General features: G+C 44.2%; 1 protein-coding gene across 2 annotated transcripts in view; it reads left to right on the forward strand.

The window, feature by feature from the left end:
• The window catches only part of PDE10A (phosphodiesterase 10A), a 403,589-nt gene that overhangs the window by 226,825 nt on the left and 152,165 nt on the right, over positions 1–24,599 (forward strand). For both annotated transcript variants that reach the window (XM_066605416.1, XM_066605417.1), the window contains one exon: positions 23,077–23,202. In XM_066605416.1, coding sequence (XP_066461513.1) covers positions 23,077–23,202 — 126 coding nt within the window. The remainder of the gene's footprint in view (positions 1–23,076; positions 23,203–24,599) is intronic.

A 24,599-nucleotide genomic window follows, 5' to 3' on the forward strand; every position in this document is an offset into this window, starting at 1 on the left:
TTCATTGCAGGTGTCCCTCTCCACACGCTGATCTAAGAATCACATGGTAGAGAGCCATAAGGCTCGGGGTCCCCACTGGGCCAGTGACGCACACAACTCCCCCCTGATGGCAAACAGCTGATAAGCAGCAGCTTGGCTTCTTGCCTGAAGTCTGTAACGTGAGGGAAGAAAGGGCTCTTTGTATAAAGCACGGAGGTCCTGCTGAAGTGTGTTTGTCTTTAACATCTTCATGCTTTGTTTGTTCTTAAGTCAAACCGAATTCCGCTTAAGGGTGAATGCCCACAGACTGATTTCTACCGCGTTTCCCGCGGCAGAAATCCGCATCTATTAGGTTCTATTGAACCTAATGGCTTTCTGCCTGTCAACGCTCACATGTGGAATTCTACAGTGGATTTCCACATCGGGAAATAAATTGCGGCATGTCCTATTTGCCGCGGACTCACGCCACGGGAGGTCGCTATTAATGGAGACCACGGAACTCCACGATCACCAGCAGGCGCTTTTTTTTGTTTATAATCGCGGTACTCCCACGGCGTTGGAGCCGGCAGTCTATATCTGTTTTTTTACTTCATGAGAAAGGGGTTTTATGGAAAAGCTAGATAAATCCTTTATACTTTCATTAAATATCATTTTATAACATTTGGTTGAGCAGACACCGTGCGGCTAGCAATTTAACATTTTAACCAAATCAAGTCTTGTGAATTCTTTTTGATTCCTAAAGAAAGCTGAGTAATCTTGTGAATATCGGGCACATTTACCGGGTTTCTGGTGTTGTAGAGTTGTGCATTTTGAAGCATGCCATCTTCTGCACTAAAAATGTGTGATTCTTACATTTTCCCACCAGTTTTGAAAAGTGATGATGAGGGGTGGGGCTTAATGAAAGGGGTGTGACCTCCCGCAGCTCATTCTATTTACTATAATTTACGCGGATATATGCTCTCTTAATACATTTGTCACAATTCACTCCATTGCAGTCTTTACTTAAGGCCTCCTGCACACGGCCGTATTTGCATGGTGGAACCTGGGGCCGGCGTCCGCCCCCCCAGATTCCACAGCAAATACCTGCCATAGCATGCTATGCAAAATCGTCTTTCCCTGCCCACAAGAGGGAATCAATTGGGATTTTGTGCTCGCAGGGGGAAAAATCACAGCATGCTCTATTCTACTGCGGGCTACGCATGGACTGCTTCTATTGTCAATTGAAGCCATCCGTCTTTTACCCGTGAGTACTGCAGAACGGTTGCAGAATTTGTGTCATTGCCTAGCGAAGGCGAGGGTAACTATACTGTGCATGTGCAAAGGCCTGCATATCCGCAGCACAAAAGGCCGCCTGCACACAAGACTTTGGACAGGTACACAGGGTTACCGCCATGGCACAAGGTTGGATTCTGCCGCGGGATCCCGCAGCCGGAATCCGTCCGTCCGTATGTAGGAATCCTAAGACAATGCATAAAACTCAGGTCTTTTGGCTGCCTTCACATCTGCAGCGGAACTGGTTTTATAACAGAACTAAACTGCTCCAAATGGACCCATTGATTTTAATGGGCATTCGTTTGGCCTCCGCTCAGCTGCCCAGCCTTTAACCAGAAGAAAATGCTGCATGCAGCGTTTTCTTTCGGGTTTTTTGCGCTGGATATATAACAGAATCTCCGAATGGACATTCCAATGCAGATGTGAACCCGGCCTTAGTAAATCTCCCCCTTGATCCTGATGTGGAAATATTAACAGCAGAATATAATATGTACCTGCTAGCGGTTTTTTTTTTTGGCTGCAATTTTGCTGTATTTTTTTTCTCTAAATGTCACTGGAACTTTCTAATGTTAAAAACGCATCGCACAAAAATAGCAGCAACACAAACTTGCCATTTTTGAGCGATGCGCTTTTAACATTGGAAAGTCCCATTGACGTTTGAAAAAAAAACAAAAAAAAAACGCTAGTGGGTAAAAGCCCTAAAGGTGCACTTTTATATATAAAATGCAGAATCTGTTTGTGTCATATACATATTACAGTTCTGGTCCAATTTGAGTAAAATTTTGCACGAGCTTTCTTCAGCACCCGGCGACGAATACTGGGGTAATTAAAAATCGAAAATTCAGACTTCTCCTGCAATTTTTTGTTGCTAATAGTAACCAATCACAGCTCAGTTTTCATTGCTTATACTGCTGAGGTAAAATAAAATCTGCGCTGTGATTGGTTGCTAGAGCTCAGCTTTTATTTCCTACACAGCTGAGGTAAAATAAAAGCTGTGCTGTGATTGGTTGCTATTTATACTGCTGAGGTAACATGAAAGCTTTCATAAGAGTGCGGTGCTAGGCTTATGTTTGTGGCCCACTTTGTATATTACAGGACTGCTGTCCATAAAATCACCATGCAGCACGGGTATATCACCTAGTAGCTCATATAGATGTTTAGCTCCCTCCTCTGCCCCCGTTTCATGACCTGACCAAAGGTACTTTATGATGTTGCTGATGATGAGAGCTGCTGAAGCATTCTCTTGCTTGTTACAAATTATTTATTTATGAGGTTAGTAATTTGAATGACCCAATTCCTATGCTGGATTCACTTTCCTACATGCAACTATAAAAAAACAAAAATGACTTAAAGGACCATGACTTGTAGATCTACTAACGATGGCTGTGTTTTCTAACCCCTGACTAGATGTATATGCGTGACCGCTTATTTCTTTGTGCTGTACCCACCAATCACCAATTATTGGGTTTCCTGTTATTAACCTCTTGAGTGGCACGCCCGGAAATTTTCCGGGACGAGCTCCACTGCTCATAGTGACATAGCCCGGAAGATTTCCGGGCTATGTATCACTATGGGAGCTGCAGAGCACAATGCCACAAGCTGTGACAGTGTGCTCTGCCTGCACAGACCCACAGAGAACAAAGCAAGGGCTTTGAAAAACCAGCAGAAGATATTGCTGATCTGCCGGCAATCTCCTGCTTCAGAGTCCTGCTTTGTTTATAGGTTGCCATAGAGACCATCGGCTAGTCAGAAGCAAGCCGATGGTCTCTGCGGCAGGGAGAGGTTGGTGCTTGGCTGTCAGAGGACAGCTAGGTACTAGCTTTTACAGCAGAGATCAGAGAAAACCTCCGATCTCTGCTGTGTTAACCCTTTACATGCTGCAGTCTATGTGACTGCAGCATGTAAAAAGCTGTCACTGCAGCATGTAAAGGGCTGTCACCATCGGAGCCCCGGAATGTGATCAGGGGGTCCTGATGGGTCCCTGTGGAAGTCCCCTAAAGGGGGAAAAAAAAAATTATAAAAACACTTGTCTCCCTTTTACTTTGTAAAAAATCAAAAATACAATCACACATGTGGTATCCATGCGTCGTAATGACCCAGAGAAGGAAGTTAGTATATTATTTAACCCCTTAATGACATGGCCCCTTTTTTTTTTTCCCCATTTCTTTTTTTCCTCTCCCCTGTTTAAAAAAATCACAACTTGTCCCGCAAAAAACAAGCCCTTATATGGCCATGTCAATGGAAAAATGAAAAAGTTATGGCTCTTGAGACGCAACTGCAAAATTAGTTGAAATTCAATGATTAGACCATTTTAAAAAACCTGCCCTGGTGGGCACGACAGGGTGGTAGGAAACCCGCCACTCAAGGGGTTAAACATCATTTAGGTCCTGACCCATCATAACTACTGCTCTCATATTATGCCTCAGTACGAGGCCTAACCCATATTATGGATCTGTGTAGTAGTGTTGTCATAGGGTTCCTAGGGGCCTTACTGGGCACTCTAGTGTGCAAGGGGCTTTGTGTGCCATAAAGCAGTCTCCTGCCAATGGTTCTTCTATGTGCATGAGGTCTAAGGCCACTCTCACACCAGACGCTTTATACTGTGATTAGTGTAGTGTTCTGAACGCTTTGCTAACTGTGGCACAACGCTGCCATTGCTTTTCAATGGGCCTCGCAGAACTGCGCTCGATTTTCGATCACTCTGTTTTATTTTTATGAGTTTTCACGTTTTTTAACGCACAATGATCGAGGGCATTTTAAAATGCTGTGACATGCATTTAAAAACACTGCTCGTAATAGTTGTAAAATGCTTCGATTTCGAACACAGCTTTTTGTGAATGCACTTGTGAGAGTGGTCCAAGACTGGAACTTTTGTGACTATTTCCACTTAGGAAATGCTGTGTCACGCAAACTCTATAAGGCTGGGTTCCCATGAGACAGAAATCATATGGAATGTCCACAGCAGGTCCACACAAATTCTGGTGCGGGTTTCAAGCGGCTTGTCCGCCTATATTCCGCTGTGGGAATCTCTACCCATAAAGAGAAGAGAACCCCGCAGCGGAAACGGCGATACAATTGACATTGCGGATTTGAATTCCATGCGGCATGTCAGTTTCCTCGCAGCTTGTCCGCAGCGAACTGTCGTCAGCGTGTGGACAAGAATTTTGCAATTCTCATCCCTTTTACTGCTTAGTCTCGGGATTAAAAAAGCATGCAGAGTTTCCATGTGGAAAGTCCGTGGCAATTCTGCCCCGTATGAGCCCAGCCTAAAAGAGAGCGATAGATAGATGGACAGATATAATATAAAAATAAACATTCAATCGAGTCTGCAGTTGTGGTCAACATTTAGTATAAAATATCAGAAATAAGGGAATATGTAATAACTTTTTATCATTAGACTATTTAATAGCACATCCAAATATAGTCAAGAAAAGTTTACGTGTCGACATAATACAGGCACTTCTAAAGAAAAAATTTGTTGTAATTAGAAAACAAAAATTCTATGCTTGCCTATTCCTCCCTCGTCAGTCTTCTTAGGGCTCATGTCCACGGGGAAAATAGGATTTAGGATCCGCAGCGGATTTCCTGCATGCGGATCCGCATCCCATAGGGATGCATTGACCACCCGCGGGTACATAAATACCCGCGGATCGTCAATAAAAGTGATTTTAAAAAAAATGGAGCATGAAAAAATCTGGACCATGCTCCATTTTCATGCGGGTCTCCCGCGGGGACGGCTCCCGCGGGCTTCTATTGAAGCCTATGGAAGCCGTCCGGATCCGCGGGAGACCTAAAATAGGAATTTAAAGCATTTACTCACCCGCAGCGGACCGCGAAGCTCTTCTCTTCCTCACGGCCGCATCTCCCTTGCTTCGGCTCGGCGGATGTGCCCGGCGCATGCGCGCGGCACGTCGACGACGTGCCGGCGACGTGCCGCCGGCGTCAGGAATTCATCCGCCGGCCGAAAATGAAGATCCGGCCGTGAGGAAGAGCTGACCTTCGCCGCCCGCTACGGAAAGGTAAATTCTTTTAAATTGCTATTTTCGGCGCTCATGTCCGCGGGGCAGGAGGGACCCGCTGCAGATTCTACATGGAGAATCTGCAGCGGATCTGATTTTCCCCGTGGACATGAGGCCTTAGGCCTCATGTCCACGGGCAAAAGAAGAATTAAAATCCGCAGCGGATTTTAACTCTTCTCCTGCCCGCGGATCCGCATCCCATAGGGATGATGCATTGACCACCCGCGGGTAGATAAATACCCGCGGATGGTCAATAAAAGTGATTTTAAAAAAAATGGAGCATGAAAAAATCTGGACCATGCTCCATTTTCTTGCGGGTCTCCCGCGGGCTTCTATTGAGGCCTATGGAAGCCGTCTGGATCCGCGGGAGACCAAAATCGGAATTTACTCGCCTGCCCCAGATCTTCCCTTCGCCGCGGCTTCATCTTCTCTCCGTCGCGGCCGGATCTTTTTTCTTCGGGCCGGCGCATGCGCGGGGCACGCAACTGATGTGCCCTGTGCATCCGCTGGGCCGAAGAAAGAAGATCCGGCCGCGACGGAGAGAAGATGAAGCCGCGGCGAAAGGAAGATCCGGAGCGGGTGAGAGGTAAGTTAATTCTTATTTTTATGCCTCATGTCCGCGGGGCAGGAGGGACCCACTACGGATTCTACATGGAGAATCCGTAGCGGGCCTGATTTTCCCCATGGACATGAGGCCTTACTGCATCCTCTCCTCGCTGATCTCCTGGCTCCTCCAGCCCCCCAGGTCACCTCACTGCAAGCCGGACAATTCTTCTTCTGATGATAGTGTCAATTGACGACTTTCTCCTTCCTGCAGGTCAATGTACGCTATGTCACTAGTGATGTACCGTTTACAGCCTAGCAGGGAGTGGCGGGCTAAAGCCGAGACTGCACATGCGCGCTGTTTCTCAGCAATAGTATATGAACTCTCGCGGTGCAACAGTGTGCATGTGCAGTCTCTGCTGTGGATGGGCATTCCTTCCCAGGCAGTGAACGTAACGTCATAACCTACACTGACCTGCCGAAAGAAGAATGCAGAGAATGGACGCATCATAACAAGAACAAGAGGATCCCGCCGGCTGGAGGTGAGGTGACCCAGGGGGCTGGACGAGCCAGGAGAAGATGTGGTAAGAAGACTGACGGGGGAATAATAGGTAAGTATTGATTTTGTGTGTGTATGTATGTATATTAGAGATGAGCGAACGTACTCGGATAGGCACTACTCGTCCGAGTAATGTGCCTTATCCGAGTACCGCTGTGTTCGTGCTGAAAGATTCGGGGCGCTCCGCTGCTGACAGGTGAGTCGCAGCGGGGAGCGGGGCAGAGCGGCCGGGAGACAAGGAGAGAAAGATCTCCCCTCCGTTCCTCCCCGCTCTCCCCTGCAGCTCCCCGCTCCGCAGCGCGTCCCGAATCTTTCAGCACGAGTACAGCGGTACTCGGATAAAGCACATTACTCGGACGAGTAGTGCCTATCCGAGTACGTTCGCTCATCTCTAGTGTGTGTGTGTATATGTGTGTATATGTGTGTATGTGTATATGTGTGTGTATGTATATATGTATATATGTATGTGTGTGTGTATATATATATATATATATATATATATATATATATATATATATATATATATATATATATATATATATATATATATAAAATTTTTTTAATGCTAAAGCCCCTTTAAACAATACAAGTTATATATGACATGGAGATGATTATAGGCACCTTCCCTATTATTGCACATTCTTTGTGGCAATGACAGTCTCCAACCAGCTTTTGTAGCCATCTGTGAGCTTCTTGCGTAGTTTGTTCCATTGCCTATTTCTCAAGCTCTTGAATGTTTGCAGGTCCTTTTCCCAATAGTGGATTTCAGCTCTCCAAAGGTGTTCAATTGAATTTAGAACAGGTCTCATTGCTGGCCGGTCTACAACAATCAATTTTTTTCCCTCCTTTCAGATATGTGTTTTTGGGTCATTATTTTGCTGTAGGGCCTATTTTGTTCAACTCAAAACTAGTTGTTTTTTCTTGGAAGCATGTTTTCTCCCAAATCCTCTGATTTAGTTACATATAACAGTCAAGGCAGTTAGTGCTAGAAGCAGAAAAGTAGCCCCCCAAGATTATGGATTCTCCACAATGTTTCACTGTAGGTAGGATGCCCTTTTCTTTATTGCCTTCATTTCATCATCTATAAACATATTTTCTGGTATGCATTTAATTTGATTAGATCTATCCATAGACCATTTCCCAGAACAACCGTGGTTTGTCTGTGTAACTTTTGACAAACCGTTTCAGTGTTTATGCCTTTTTAAGCAGTGAGTTCCTCCTCGGCCTTTATGTTCCTCCACAGATCCCTGTTTTGTCCAGTGTGTGGTATGAGCTGACACAGCTGTCTGTAGATGGATTCTGACTTCGTTTTCAATCCTCAATCATTGCTCTACAGACTTGTTCAAGTTGGACATTGATTTGCAGGAATGCTGCCATCCAATAGGTGGCACTGCAGAGGCATTGTTAAATCTTCCTTATTTGCATATATTTCCCAGAAGACCATGAATGAGTCTCCTCACTCGCCTTCTAGGTGCTCTCCCTAAGGAGTGACAATACCGGTACTAGTGCAGTATGTCTCTACTGGAAGTATGGGTGGAGACATGGGTTGGCTGGGCTGAGTTACAGGTAATGCCCACAGCTGCCAATTGGCTACCTTCCTGGCAGTATACAGCCTTCATCATCCTCCATCCTGCTCCTCCTCTGTCGAGCGGCCAAATCTGAAGGCGGCGGCGGGTGAGCCCCAGTTGTCTGTAACCAGGCAAGGGACGGGACTGGAGATGCGAGCATGGCTGGGCGAGAGGGAGGCCGGCGAGGAGAGTGACAGCAGGGCCAGTGGTGGCGGTGGAGGACAGGAACGAAGATGGGAGGTTGGCGAGGAGATGTGTGAGCTGTCAGGGGGCTGGCCAGTGTGTGTGTGTGGCAGCCAATCTGCAGCTGTGGGCATGACCTGATGTTCCCTGTAACTCAGCCCGGCCAACCCATATCTCCACCTGTACTTCCGGTGGAGACATACTGTACTAGTACAGACAAAACCCTCCTCCCCTGTACAATGCCTTGATGTAACATTTAAAAGTTATGAGGTTCCCTCAATTCTTAATTTAGCTTGACTGATGAAGAAGCCTTTGTGCTTCAAAAGTTTGCCACTTCCTGGTTGGACAATAAAGCTATCGCCTCTAAGATTCATTTGACTTCTTTGTACAGGAGAAAAGTCAGCGATATTGCATACAAATTGCGGGAACACAGTTGCAATATTGCTGCGATTTTTCTCTTGGTGATATTGCTGTTGCCCTTGTGAAAGAAGCTTTATCCCCAGGTTTACCCCCTAACGCAGAAACCACATCAAGGATTGACATGTCAAGTCGCTTTTTCGTTCTGTGATACAGAGCTGAAAATACGCACATAATGCCATTTCTACTCTATGAACTACGGTGCAGATTTTCATAGCAATTAATTGACTCTGCGCCCAAAATAGTCAAGATGAAATGTTAGGGTCCCAAATCTGCCAGCTACTCAGGGTGGGTCCTCTTTATTAATTAATGATTGAGATCTTTCCATAAGTTCTTTTCATTGCACTGTAACCAAAAAAATGAAGCTTTTTGGCAACTTTATCTAAATAGTGTGTCATTGATACATCTTTATTACGTTAATTGAGGACACTAGATGTAGAAAGTTTTGAACTAAATAGTAAAGCAGACGACAATTAGCCAAGGTACTAGTTCGGCTGTGCAGAGTGTGCTATTAAATGTACTGGACCGCATTTTGCCCAAACACTTCGCTATTTTGGATGCTTGTGCAACTGCATTTCAGAAAACAAAGCACCGATTTTTATAATGGTAATTACAAGTGACCTTCTCCACATTTTGTAGCCTTTGTCATAAAATATTCTCTACAACGATTCTCTGGAATAAACAACAAGAATGCCTGGTGTGTGATCTGATCGTCATACTTATTCTGTTCCGAATCCCCTTGAGACAATTTAATGTTAGGTTTTATGCTGTTATTACAGTATAGAATTAGACATTCTAACTAATTTTTCTCATTATTTTCGCCCTTAACTCTTGTGTATCCCTGTTGTACCTAGTCAAGTGGTAATGCATATGTTGGATGAAGAAATGTTTTATCTCTTTAAAAACTGCATTACGAATGGATTTAATTGAGTTGTGGCTAGGGATGTATTTCAGAAAAACTGGGTTCAAATGCCTCAAGATGAGAAGTCCAGCACCAGTTGTAATCTATAAAAATCATCTTGGAGCCATGCCTGCCTTTACACAGAGAGGTATGCCCAATTTATGCCCAATCAAACCAGTATCTGTCTGTTAGCCACAACCGAGAGCCGCTGCAAAGACTTGTTTCATGTGTACATAACACAAATGACCTAGTTAGGATTTGAGAACTCTACCATGCAGTCAGTGCATAATCAGGACACAATTCATGTTATCTTGGGATGTCCAAGCCAGACTACTGCTTTCCATCAACTATTGATGTGTATAAAATTTCCTTAATCCCTTCCTGATGCAGCCAGTTTTAGCAGTGACTTTTTTATTCTATTTTTTCCCTCCTCCCTAACTTCCAAGACTGATCACTTTTTTTTTTTAAACTCTTTTTTTATTGCATTTTCATATTTCAAAGAAAGAAACACAGAACAGTGGATGTGTGACATAATACCCTTGACATGTCTTCATAAATTGCTGCTATGTGTCACATATATGGAAATATCCTTAATATAAACAGCATAACTTATTATAACTGCGTGGTGTCTTATTTGTTTACTTACTACCGTAAGTGCATATTATTTTCCACAAGTTATACGACTTTACATATGCAACATTCTCTTTCTGTATGTATATAACAAAATTAAGTACATAACTAAAAGCATCATGACACACGTAGTAGCTATTCTTCAAGAACATATATCATCTGTTCCACTCTCCTTTATTCTGTCTGTTAACCTATAACCTAACTATATTATCACTAAAACCACTGAATTAACGAGTGTGTGTATGTATGTATGTATGTATGTGTGTATGTATGTGTGTGTGTGTGTATATACATACATACATACACACACACACACACACACACACACACACACACACACACACACACACACACACCGGTGGAACGCAAGAAAAATGTATCTTTTTAAATTTCTCCCTCTTACTTTTCTTTCCCCCCTCCTCCTTTTTTTCAAGACTAATCACTTTTTAGCTGTACGAGGGTTTGTTTAGTTAGTGGTATGTTTGTTTTTTTTTTTTTAATAGCAACATATAATGTTTTTTAAATTTCTAGGTTGGAATGTGAAAAAAAAACTTTTGTGCAATTTTTGGAGATTGTTGGCTTGGGTTTTGTGTTTTTGGTATGTGGTAAAAACAATGTGCCGTTTTGGTACGGTTATGGTCTATATCAAATTTTAACTTTTTGGATTTTGTTTTACTGCTGCTAGACAATTAAGCTGTCAAGTATACTTTTTTTGTATCACCATATTATGTGACCCGTAAATGTTTTTATATTTCTATTAATGGAGCTATGTGAGGGCTTTTTTTTTTCTGTAGGATGATTTTTTTGTTCTTAGGACTTCATCACACAGGCATTCGCAGAAATGCAGCGTTTTTCAATGCTGCGTTTACTGCAGATTCAGCCCGGTTTTAGCAGCTGCCGAAAACACAGCCAAGGAGGCTGAAAAAAAAAATCAATATTCCCCTTGCAGGTGCCGTTGGGGTCCCTGCCGGTGTTTTCAGGGCTTTGGGCCGGCTACTGGGCACTTGTCAAGCCCGCAAACCATCTATTGCTAGTGACAGGGACTGAATTCCCCCCCTCCCAGCGAGAGATTGCTCTAATTGGCTGAGTGACAACCCTCTCAGCCAATCACAGCCAGCGTTGGATGCACCAATCACAGCTATTCAATGCTGTTGCCAACGCTGCCCTTTGGCGCTTGTGTGAGCAGCCCCATTGAAATGAATGGGAGCATTGTACAGCATTTAGCGCTGTGCTGAAAAAAACTGCGCTAAATGCTGTACAAAAACGTCTGTGTGAGGGAGGCCTTATGGTAGCATTCTGGGTTACTTATGACTTTTTGAACATTTTTATTTTTGGGGGGGGCTCTTACTTGATAATGAGGGGCTGATATTATGAACAAAAGTCCATGTTACCCCTTCCTGGAATGATCCAATGACCTAAAGCCATACAGGGACAGGAGGAAGTCTGCTGTACAAAAAAACAAAGTGTCTGCCACAGTAGATTTCACCAGTGCTGATTTCGGCCTAATGCACACGGGCAGATTTGTATTGCGGAATCCAAACTGGGCATTCGCCTCTGGATTCCAAATCAAAAGCTGCCCATAAACATGCTATTGAAAATTGCTTTTTCCTGTACACGAGCAGAAATTAAGTGCGATGTTCGTTTGTTTTTTTTGCTTGCGGAGGAAAAATCAAAGCATGCTCTATTTTTGCGTGGCTTCCGCGCAGACTGCTTCCATTGAAGCAATGGAAGCTGTCTGATCTGCGGTCCTTCTGCAATGACATTGCGGAAAGGTCACCGATTCCGCCTCATCGCTAGGCGATGACGCGGGAAAAGCAGAGGTTAAAAAAATAATCTGTACTGCGCATGTCCCACGGCTCGCCGTGCCTACCATCCGCAGTACAGAGAAGATGAAAGAAAAGCAGGTGTGCACAGATGCCGGCTGGGCACAGGCCGTAGCGTTTGGTGGTCTGGATGTGACTCAAGATGACACTTGATAGCTCAAACCATTACCTTTTTTAGAAATTTTATGTAATGGGAATTTTCCACTATGAAATCATAGGAATGTCAACAATTGTTTTCACTGTTTTTAGATTAATGTAATGGAATCATTCCGTTTGTGTTTCTCTATAGATTTGTAAGTTTGATGCGTTATCAAATGTTAAGACCTTTTTCAGCATGCAATAAGTATACGTTCCCAAGTGATTTTTATAGGATAACCCAACCCATGACAAGTTTTCTCCAATTGTTAATGAACACTTACGTAAGCTACCTGTATGCTTTCTGTTTATCCTTGCAATTGTTAGGGAACGATACAACTTCCGTCCCCAACAGAACTAATTAGCTGCGCTGCACGTTCTGCCTGTTTATAAAAACAAGCGTGTGGTCCCCAGAGGAGGCCTGCTTGCCTCACATCTCCCTGCATTCTTCTTTCTCTTGCCGGACCTGGGTTCTTGTAGTCTGTGCTGGTAGAACAGGCCGGCTGTGGAGCCACCGACAAGCCAGCCTATCACCGCATATGGCAGTGAAATTGTTGTACGCATGACAGCGTATCATGCGCAGCATATCAGTTTTTTTTCGTTTTTTTTAATAATTACCCCCAACGTCACATCGCAGTGATATGTAGATCAATTACTTGAGCGAGTATTGCCAAAAGATTCGGGGGCCGGCAGGGAAGGAACAGGGAAGGAGGGGGGGGTGAGACCTCACCAACCCCCCCCCCCACCCCCCCCCCGGCTCCCCCATGCTCACTCCTACAATTCACCGCTCACCCCCGCTGGCCCCCGAATCTTTGAGCACGAGCGGGCATGTACTCGAAAATGGCAATACTCGCTCGAGTAATTTGCCTTAGCAAGTACGCACGCTCATCTCTAGTAGACACGTTTAAAGCCCCCCGTAGAGAACAATGGGCTCTCATGCGTGTATATACGCAGCAAAATAGAACAGGCTGTGTTGTTTTATGCATTTGTGTATTACAGAAGTCTGACACACAGCAGGGGGCAGTGTGCCGCTCCACAGTAAAGGCAGGATTGAGGCGCTCACCCCCAAGTCTTCAGACACAAATACAGCTGGCATCCGTGCCTAAACCAAACCTGTCACTGTAGACAACCCGTTACCACTTCAGTTTCATCCTTCACGACTCCATTGCGAACACAGGCAATGGGGAGTGTCACAGCCAGTACTTGTAATGTGAGACCAAATGTCCTTCTGCCAAGTGCCTGGAATTGTTCTGTCAGGCACGGTTTTGTATCATTGGTGCCATCTGTCTCTAGATGGCAGACAACAAAATAGTTGGAGCTGCTTGTGCTAGTTGGATGATCAGACAATCCTCTCTTCTGCTGGTCTGTTGAGGGCATCCTGAGCCCAGTCACCTCCTAACAGTCTGGTGAGAACGGCCCACGTGGCGGGCTGTTTGTCAATATGGCCATCCAGCTTCTTACATTCCAATATAGCGCTCCAAACTCTGTTAACTTGGTGAAATCTCTTTGATTGCGTGGTAGAGGCGTCTAGTGGCCAACAAGCTCTACACAAGTGGGTAAAGAGGTCACTACATACAGGGAGCCTCTGAGAGCTTTTTATAGGCCAAGGGGGGAACCACTTTTAGGGCCTTAGGTGACAAGACCGTTCATCTAATTACATAACAACGCTAATCATTTGCATATCTGCCTGAGATTTAACTGCATGCCACGTTTTGCAGCAAAATGACGACTCCTTCTAGGTGCTTAATTTTATTTTTTTTGCCAAGAAGTGTAGTTTGGTTAAGTAGAACTGCGGGAAGATTTGGGTGCTGTAGCTGTATTATGATCATCTGAAACACTTTACTAGTCTAATATAAAGTTACTGATAACACATTGACACTTTTGTGTTCAGTTGCAGATTGTTTTGTAAATACACCCAATCGCCACTATGAAACTCCACCTACAAAATCTACATATTAGCCACAACTGGAGTTTAGAAAGGTAATGCTCAGCATTGGATGTTGAGCCTTCTGCAGAAAATACTGGCCGAATAGCATGGCACACTGTGCAGTTCTGTCCTGGACAGTGCTTGCAGCTCCACTGAAGCCTGATGGACACCTTTGATTATAGTGGGCTCCATTGGACTTCAGTTTCTGTTAGCTTCTTTTGACAGATCTGTCCCCAGCAGGTATTCTGGATTTTCTGTTCCCATGACAAAACAGGCAAGCAGAATGCCACAATGCAGATGTAAACCAAGCCTAAAGCAAGGAAAATTTAAAAACTGAAAACCCAGCGAAAACCGAGTAAAAAAAAAAAAAAAAAAAAAAAAAATGTCTGTAATATTAACTATCAATATTTGTTAAACATGAATGGAAAACGGTTTAGGCAAAGACAGCTAGTAAAACAAACAAGAAAAATGGTGAGATGAGTATTGTCCCTCTATTAGGCCTCATATCCATGGGCAGATTGGATTCCTCATGTGGGATCCTGCAGCGGAATCCGACCCTGCCCGTAGCCAAGAACCCTGCGGGTCTTCTACTTACCCGTGCGGGTCTTCATTTTCTTCCCTGCAGATGTGTGCGGAAGCAACAACTGCTGCTGCGCCGCACATGCGCGGTGGAGTTTATTTTATAAGGTTTTTAAACTCTTGCTTTCCCGCGGAATCTGCAGCCTGTCCACGGATTGGACGGCTTCCATTGACTTTTCTGAGATGGAACATGCTGCATTTTTGTCTTTCTTATTTTTTTTTTTTAATTCCTGGACCAAAAGGTCTGCAAATCAAATCTGCATGCTCTATTTCATTTGTGGGCTCCCTTTTATCCCATGGGCGGCTTGATTTACGGATCTTCTGCAAATCAGATCCACCTGTGCACATTGGGCCTAGGCCGGTCTCGCACAAACGTTCCGCAGTAAAACACAGCTTTGAAAGGCTTGTGTTTTTGAATTGTCCTTCACGTTTGCAGGTAAGAATTGCGTATTTCGCAAGCAGAAGAAAAATCGCAGCATGGTCTATTTTACTGTGGAATCCCCGCGGATGGCCTACTTTGATCTCAATGGAGGCATGTGACCCACAGCCAATACGCAATTAACTTTGCGTATGGGCTACGGGTACCCACGTTATCGCTAAGCGTCATCACAGTGCGGAAAATGCTAACGAAAAACCTGTACTGCGCATGACCTTCGTGCCTCCGCGGTCATACACAATACAGTTACTTGCTGTACGCAGGGTCAACAGCCTCCCACATTCGGAATCTGAGTCGCTCGTGTGAGACCTTTAATGTACAGAAATATCCCACCACAACCACGTTAATTACTTCAGTAGAGGCGATATCCATCTGGTGTCTCCATTTGTTTTTTGATGTACTGGTTGTATTTGTCATTTTATTAAACTGTTTTGCTTTATTGTTTAGGAATTATTGATATGATGATTTTGCGGACATTGTTTTGCCTTTCTGTTTTCTTTTATTCTGCATGCTTATTGGAGATGTCCCAGGAAATATTTTGGAGGAACATGTGACTTTGCTTCCATTGTGTGGTATCTGATGCTGTTAAAGGCAGCCTTGGCTGCGGGCAGCACAATATAGTGACACTCTGACTTCATACAGATTGATGCAGGAGTTTTCTGAAACTTTTAAAAGTTTGCAGCACTGTCCCGAGGGAAGGATAATGATTAGAGATGAGCGAGCGTACTCGTCCGAGCTTGATACTTGTTCGAGTATTAGCGTGTTCGAGATGCTTGTTACTCGAGACGAGTACCACGCGGTGTTCGAGTCACTTTAATTTTCTTCCCTGAGAAATTTGCGCGCTTTTCTGGCCAATAGAAAGACAGGGAAGGCATTACAACTTCCTCCTGTGATGTTCCAGCCCTATACCACCCCCCTGCAGTGAGTGGCTGGCGAGATCAGGTGTCACCCGAGTATTAAAATCTGCCCGCCTGCGGCTCGCCACAGATGCATTCTGACAGAGATCAGGGACAGTGCTGCTGATGCCGGAGCTGCTATAGGGAGAGCGTTAGGAGTTATTTTAGGCTTCAAGAACCCCAACGGTCCTTCTTAGGCCATAGTCAGAAATCGCAGATCGCACCTATCTGCGATCTGCGATTCCTGTTCTCTTCTCTATATGCGCTCAATGGGGCCGGCGGCAGCAGCGCCGACCCCATTGAGAACATATAGAAGACAAATCATTCTTCTCTGCCACAGCTGTAACAGCTGTGGCAGAGAAGAACGATGTTTGCCCATTGAATTCAATGGAGTCGGCAATACAGCAGGTTCCACTGAAAGCAATGGGCTGCCGGCGTGCGCGGGATGAATTGTCGGGAAGGGCTTAAATATAGAAGCCCTTCCCTGCAATTCATCCAGAAATGTGTAAAAATAAAAAAAAAATATATACTTACCTTGTCCCGGCAGACAGAGTTCAGCGCGGCCGGCAGTGGGTGTGAAGGGGGTGTGAGTCAGACCTGCCTCTGATTGGCTTATATTTAAGCCCTTCCCGACAATTCATCCCGCGCACGCCGGCAGCCCATTGCTTTCAGTGGAACCGGCTATAAGCATGTAACCCAGGAGAAGTGGCAGCGGAGTGTCATGCAGGCAGTGATTGTGCTTTGTTGGAGGTAGTGTGGTGCTTAGCTAAGGTATGCATTGCTAATGAGGGTTTTTCAGAAGTAAAAATTGTTGGGGGGGGGGGCACTCTTGCCGGTATTGTGGCTTAATAGTGGGACCTGGGAACTTGAGATGCAGCCCAACATGTAGCCCCTCGCCTGCCCTATCCGTTGCTGTGTCGTTCCCATCACTTTCTTGAATTGCCCAGATTTTCACAAATGAAAACCTTAGCGAGCATCGGCGAAATACAAAAATGCTCGGGTCGCCCATTGACTTCAATGGAGTTCGTTACTCGAAACGAACCCTCGAGCATCGCAATAATTTCGTCCCGAGTAACGAGCACCCGAGCATTTTGGTGCTCGCTCATCTCTAATAATGATGCTTATCGATACTCATTCATGCACGCACCCTTAACCATCTCCCTCCACACATTGCTTGACACGTCTCTCCATGTACATGAGAACTCTGAAAGTTCACTTTTTAAATTACAGCTATTCTTTGCTGCCTCTTTTGTCACCTATAGGACTTCTTTACAGCCAGCTCTTCTCTTGGGTCACTAGGACTTGTAAACTGAAATCTGTTTCAGCCTATAAGGCCCAATGTCCACGGGTGGATCTAATGTGCGAGATCCATGCGGGTGACCCGCAAATCAGGCCACCCATAGGAATACATCTGCGTCCTCAAGTGAAATAAAGCATGCAGATTTGACTTGCGGACCTTTTGGTCTGTAAAAAAAATCGCAGCATGCTCCATTTCGGTGTGGATCCCACACGGACAGCTTCCATTGAAGTCCATAGAATGTGTCAAATCCATGGCCCATCTGCAATTGAATTGCGGATAGGCCACAGATTCTGTGGGAAAGCAGGAGTTAAAAAAAAAACAAAACTCCACTGCTCATGTACGGCAGCGCACTGGCCTGCGCTTCCGCACACATCTGCAGTGAAGAAAAGAGAAGACCCGGACAGGTACGCAGAAGACTCTGGCGGATAAGAAGAAGTCCCGTAGTGTTCTCTGCCACAGGCAGGGTTGGATTCCGCTGTGGGCTCCCGCATGCAGACTCAGATCCGCCCGTGGACATGAGGCCTAAATACAGAGAATCACTGTGACCAAGTAAGCTGCAGAGTACATTTGTAGTGACACAGCAATAAGCATCAGAGGATATACATTATTTACATATTATATGTAGAACAACAACGGCACTGAGGGTAACCTGATACAGTATATTGCAATAGTGCCTGTAATAAATATAAGGTGCATTACACTTGTCCAAGGGTGTATTCACACAAGGCATATTTGTGGCAGAATTTCTACAACTGTCCCATTCATCTGAATGAGGATTGCAGAAATCGTTGAACATGCTGCAGAATCAAGCCTGTAGGATAGATTTTCAGTTGCAGAAACTTGGGCAACAAATCTGTCAAGTGTGAACACGTTCCAGATCACAGGGTATAACTGCTCTCTAAGCCAGTTTCCATACTACATAGCCTTTTAAAGCCCTCAACAGTCCTCCTGAATTGGGAAAAACCCTCCTGAAAATATTTTGTATTGTAGATTTTGAATTTGTCTCATGTCAAAAAAAAAAAAAAAGAAAATTATATATATAAAATTTTCTGATTATTTCACCGTATGTGTTTTGGTATTTTTTTCATGGCATAAATATTATGTTATTCTATGGACCGGTATTATTATAACACCAAATTTATAGAGGTTTTATTACGGTGTTTTTTTAAAAAACAAGCTTTGTATGGAACCACAATCCAGGCCCAGAGCACTTTTATTTTTCAGTGAACAGAGCTGTATTGGGTCTGTTTTTGGACAACTTTGTAGTTTTCATCGGTACTGTTTTGCGGTACCGTATTTTTCACTCTATAAGGCCTAATTCCCACAGGCGGATTTCCGCCGCGCATCAATTTCTATTAAACCTAATAGCACAATGCTCACAGTGCGGAATTCCACCGTGGAATTTCCGCCCCGTGAAATCCCCCATAATCACCTCCGGCATGTTCTATTTGCTGCCGGCGCGTCGTGCACTGTACTGTGCCTGTGCGGGATCCGGGACATCAGGCAGCTGATCTGGAGGGGAGTATGGGGTCTCTGGGGGGGGGGGGGCTCTGTGACAGACTCCGCTGCGGAATTCTGCTTGCGAAGCCCATCACGACAGTGGGCACTAGGCCTAAGACACACCCACGTTTTATAGGAGGAAAATAGGGGAAAAAACTTTTGAACTCACCCAGGGACAGTACCGGGTGACAGAGCAGATGGAGCAGCAGGGCTCTGAAACATTGAAGCTCTGTGACAGTGACACTCGTGTACAGGCCGAGGAAGGGAAGAAGCACATTGGTTGGTGGCGGGGGCGCAGTTGCAGTTACCACCGACGCTCACCACCAATCACTCCCAGCACCCCTTGGTATATACAATTTTTTTAATTTTATATTCTTGCTTTGGGGACGTGAAGTGAAAACTTTGTCTTTTGACTTTTTTTTTGTTTTTTTAGTAAGAACTTACCGTGCTGGATAAATGTAGTAATTTATAGTGTGGGATGTAATGGATGTGGCAATATCAATGGTGTTCACGCATTAGCGCTGCATTTTTTTTTACATGAATGTCCGTGAGACTTTCTAATTTAAAACAGCGATTTTTGTGCGATGTGTTTTTAACATTAGAAAGTCCCATTGACATTCGTGTCAATAAAAAAAAAAAAGCAACAGTATCACGTTAAAAAAACGGGCAGAAAAAAATGCAACTGTGCAAGACTTCTAAGGCCGCCTGCAGATGGGCGGGTCGGATCCGGCGGCAAGAATTCTCGCCGCGGCACCCGACCCCCAGCGCCTGCAGTGAGGAGCGCGTACTCCCCCGTGTCTGGCGGCCCCGGCTGTTTCATGTGCCGGCTGCCGGGCAGCCAGCGCATGCGCAGAGCGGAGCCGGCGGCCGGGTGAGTGACGTTTCTGTGCGAGGCTCTGCGAGCCAAACCGCGGCCGTCTGCATAGGAGTGCGTATTGTAATGCACTCCTATGCAGGCTTTCAGTGGCGGAAATCCCGCCGCGGGATTTCCGCCCGTGTGCAGGCGGCCTAAGGGGAACTTTGATTGGGGGGAGAGAAAACCTGGACAAAAGTTTATGTAGCCCTTCTCTAGGGCAGGGAGATGCCCAGGAGAATCCCAGATCTTCTCTGCTGGCTGCCCTTTCCTCTACATACAGGACTGAAGAGTTGGGAATACAAAATTTACAGCTGTGATTTCAATCCTCTGTAGCTCCGGTTCTGTAAGGGCTACCGACATGCTTTTAAGTCTTAACGAATCTTATCCTACCCACTTGCGTTGCCAATTTTCGCGCGTGAAAAACGCAGCGTTTTCACGCGTTTTTCAGGGCGTTTTTTGCAGCCCTCCATTGACAATCATGGGTGCATTAAGAGAAAAATAAGGAGACATATGCAACTGACAGTTCCTATGTAAAAAAAACCCACGAAATGGAAAAAAAACCCCAGATGGACAAGAACACATTCTATACTAATTGCTCTTGAGAAAAAACGCAAAACATCACAGGAAAAAAAATCGCAAGTGGGTAGGCACCCTTAGAATGACATCCAAAGTATGTTGATCATCCTAATAGACCCGGAGCTGCAGCTGTTTTAGGGTGACTACCCACTACAGTTTTTTTTCCCTGCAAATTCGCAGTATTTTTTTTTTTCCGCAGGGGTCTATGGGAATTGTAATGTTAAAATTGCAATCGCGCAAAATCGCGATTTCGCGGTAAATTGCGATTTTGCGTCATTGCGATTTAACATTACAAGTCCCATAGACCCCTGTGGAAAAAAAAAACCGCTGCGAATTTCGCAGGGAAAAAAAAACTGTAGGGGGTAGTCCCCCTTACCCCTTTACCCCATTTTTCAGTTCTTTCATCATCGCATTTCAGGAACCATAACTTTTTACATTTTTCTTTAAACATGGCCATATGCGGGTTTGTTTTCTTCGGGACAAGTTGTATTTTTTAATGACATCATTTTTGGGTAAATATATTGTATTGTATAACTTATTTCTTTTTAGGGGGATTAGGGTTGAAAAAAGGAATTCTGTCATTTTTGTTTTTTTTGGATTTCATTTTTACGGCATTCAGTGTGCAAAATAAATATGAAAGCCTTATTCTCTGGATCAGTACGATTCCAGTGACAGCAAGTTTATATGTTTTTTTTTATGTTTTGCTATTTTTGTGGACCAAAAAGCACTAATATTAAAAAAAAAAAAGTTTACTTTTGTGTCATTGCATTCCAGGAGCCAGAGCATGTTTATTTTTCTATCAACTGAGCTCTATGGGGGGAGGATGAGCTGTAGCCCTAATCTATCAAATTTTGGGAACATAAAACGCTTTGTTTTTTATTCTATTGCTTTGTAGAGGCAAGATTAACAAAATCTGCATTTCTGAAATGTTTTTTTCCTTTTTTTTTTTCAACGTCGAACACCATGCAGTATACATAATATGTGAAATTAATTCTGCAGGCCAGTCCAATTACACAAATACCAAATCTGTCTTTTTTTTTTCCATTTTGCAGTTTTTGGCCTTTTTTTTTTTTTTTAATTTGTTTTGTTTATTACTGCATTCAAAGGCCCCCTAACTTTTTTTTTTTTTTTTCTTTGCATGGTGAGTTTTACTTTTTAATGTTACCATTTGTTGATCGTCCATTCAATGTTTTGATCACTTTTAGAGATGAGCGAACGTACTCGTTAAGGGCGATTTCGCAATCGAGCATCGCTATTTTCGAGTACCTGGCTACTCGGGTGAAAAGATTCGGGGGGCGCCAGGGGGTGGCGTGGTGGAGCGGGGGGTAGCAGTGGGGAAAAAGGGGGGGGGCTCTCTTTCTCCCCCCCCCACTCCCCTCTGCAACCCCCCGCTCACCACCGGCACCCCCCGAATCTTTTCACCCGAGTAGTCAGGTACTCGAAAATAGCGATGCTGGATTGCGAAATCGCCCTTAACGAGTACGTTCGCTCATCTCTAATCACTTTCTATTCAGTTTTTTGTAAGGAGAGTTAAGCAAAATTAGCTATTTTCACCATGTTCTTTTGTATTTTTTTTTTCATGGCATGTGCTGTGCAGAATAAATGATGTTACTAACTTTTTTTCCTGGGTCATTACGAACGCAACAATATCACGTGTGTGTAAAACTTAAAAACAAACGAAAAAAAACAAAAAAAACATAGTAAACGGAGAAGGTGGGGTTTTGCCATTTATTTATTACTTTTTATTTTTGTCCCACCAGGAGACTTGAATATCTGCATCTTTTTTTCATTCTTTCAATGCACTACTATACATCAGTTTAGTAGTGTATTAGAAAGCTTATGAGGTCAACCAGAGACCGAGCTTCATAGGTCACTGAAGCTGGCGGCCCCGAAGGCTATAGTCAAGCCTCCGGGTGCCATAGCAACCAATCGGGACCTCATGATCACATTACAAGGGTCTGACGGGTCATGGAGAGCCCCCTCCCTCTGTCTGCCCTTTACATGCCATGTTCTCGCTGACTGTGGCGTGTAAACAGTTAAATGGCGGATCGAAGGTCTCTTTGATTTAAATAAAGTGCTTGGCTGTCCTCTGACAGCCAAGCACCCACTCCCCCTGGCATGGGAGACTTGCACCGAGCTTCTTATGCTGCACCATCTTTTGCGTGCACTGCACAATAAAGCCCCTTAATGGGCCGCCATCAAGAGACCTATTCCAGGACCAATGTTAGAACAGCGCCAATTATTCTGTGTCCACCTTAATAATTGTTCCATGGTGGTCACACATGCTCAATCTTCTTCTTTAGGTATGTGAAGGGATTCCTGTTGTGGGGGCCTGGATACAACTACAGTAACACATTATCACTTGATCAGCAGCTGTAACTAGCAGAGAAGACTCTGAATGTAGAAAGAGACTGCTTCTGAAGCGCAAGGGTCCCTCCACATTCACAGTGGGGCAGAGAAAAGCATATGTGACCACCTTGGAGATGGACACAGAATAGAGACTATATAAATTGAAAAAACGTTTATACTTAAAACCAGACCATAATGATAAACAGTGGAGCAGATTTACGATTACCAATATGCCATTTTTTTTTCTTCTGTAAATTGCTCCAGAAAATGCTTTTACACCACATTTCTGTTGTGTTTTAGACAAAAAGAGACCCCCCCCCCCCAAGTCAGAAAGGGGCATGGCTTTTTGGGAAATGGCGAATGTAAATGTGACTTTTCCCACTAACACTATCTGTTCTCCTTAGAGAGAGCACTTAGATGGTGAGTGAGGAGACTCAATAGGCCATTTATGCTCCTCTGGGTAATATGCAAATACGGGAAATGGAATAATACCTCTACAGTGCCACCTACTGGAAGGCAGCATTCCAAACTAAGCCAACTTAATATGTGGTATATGCCTAGAATAAACAGTCTAAAGATGTACCAAATCTATCATCCAGCATGATCTGTTTTGTTGTCTTAATTTTAGATTTGACAGATGAAAAAGTAAAGGCATACCTCTCCCGCCACCCACAATTGCTGGATGAATTTGTATCCGAAAGTGTTGCTTCTGAAACTGTAGAAAAATGGATGGAAAAGAAGAACCTAAAGGAAGGTAAGAATTCAATTTATTTTACATTTGTAGCCTCTCCCCTGACACACAATCTCCTGGTCTTTGCTTTGCAATAGACAATAAAAAACACCGAAAAGGCTAAATGATGGTCCTGTAACAACGTGGTTGTACTGCATGGAATTCTGAGAAGAACAGTCTATTAGGATCAAAAACCCAGTACATTTGGGACTAGCGATTTGTTTGCTCATGTCAATTTTCACTACCATTTTTATGATCTCTATGCCCATGTAAGGGCTCTTTCACATCTGTGTTAGGGCCATCTCTCTATTACGTTTTTGAAGCAGAAAAAACGAATTGAACCAGAATTATGTCCCCCCCCCCCCCCCCCCCCCCTAATTTCAGGGGGTTTTCAGCAAAACTAAATTCTTTCAGTCTGCTTCCCTTTCACTAGGTTTTCTTTTAACAGAACAAATAGTGCTGCAGACTGTAAACGGTACCAGTAAAAACTACTGCTTGCCTCACGAAATGCAAGCATTCACACAACTGAATTGATGGATAAACAAAGTTATGGGTGTCAGAATATTCTTTTTTAAAGTAGTACAACAGAAAACCCTATAAATTAGGCATCGCCGTAACTGTACTGAGTCTGAAAAATAGAGTGCACTTTTTACCTCCCTGTGAACGTTGTAAAAACAAATCCCTCCACCACCCAAAAAGCACAGTTGTGTTTTTTTTTGTTTGTTTTTTTGGTGTTTTTTTTTTTTCCTACTTTATTCCACATTAAAAAAATGTTTAGGTTTTTCAACCTTTTTGCATGGCACAATAAATGCAGTCATTAACAAATAAACCCCCTACAAAGCAAACAAGAACTCACAGCTTTGTAAACGGGAAAACAACTTAAAGGTCTTGGAAGTGCCGAGTATCTCCCAGCTCGTCTCTAAAGATTCAGGGCGGGGAGCGGCGGGGGAGAGCGGGGAGGAACGGAGGCGAGATCTCTCTCTCCCGCTCCCCGACGCAACTCACCTGTCACCCGCGCCGCCCCCCGAATCTTTAGAGACGTGTGGGGAGATACTCGGCTAAGGCACTACTCGCTCGAGTAATGTGCCTTAGCGAGTATACTGGCTTATCTCTAGTGCTCACCTATTAAAGACATTTATCCCTTACCCACAGTATAGAGAATAAATGTCTGATTGCTTGAGATCCAAGTGCTAGAACCCCCTACAATGTTGACACTGAAGATGTGGGGAGTTGAGGGGAGTACTCTATAGAACTTGCTGTCATTCTCCACTCATGTCCCTACAATTTGCAAGTTGACGATCCTGTTTTCAGCTGTTCAATATGGCCACTGCAATTTTCTAGGTGTCTATTGCATACTGTAGAATGCTCTCTGATTGACCTGAACTAACCACATGGGCAGTGCTGGGCAATCAGAGAGCCGG

This window comes from Eleutherodactylus coqui, chromosome 1, assembly GCF_035609145.1.
Source record: "Eleutherodactylus coqui strain aEleCoq1 chromosome 1, aEleCoq1.hap1, whole genome shotgun sequence".
In the NCBI taxonomy this organism is placed as follows: Eukaryota; Metazoa; Chordata; class Amphibia; order Anura; family Eleutherodactylidae; genus Eleutherodactylus; species Eleutherodactylus coqui.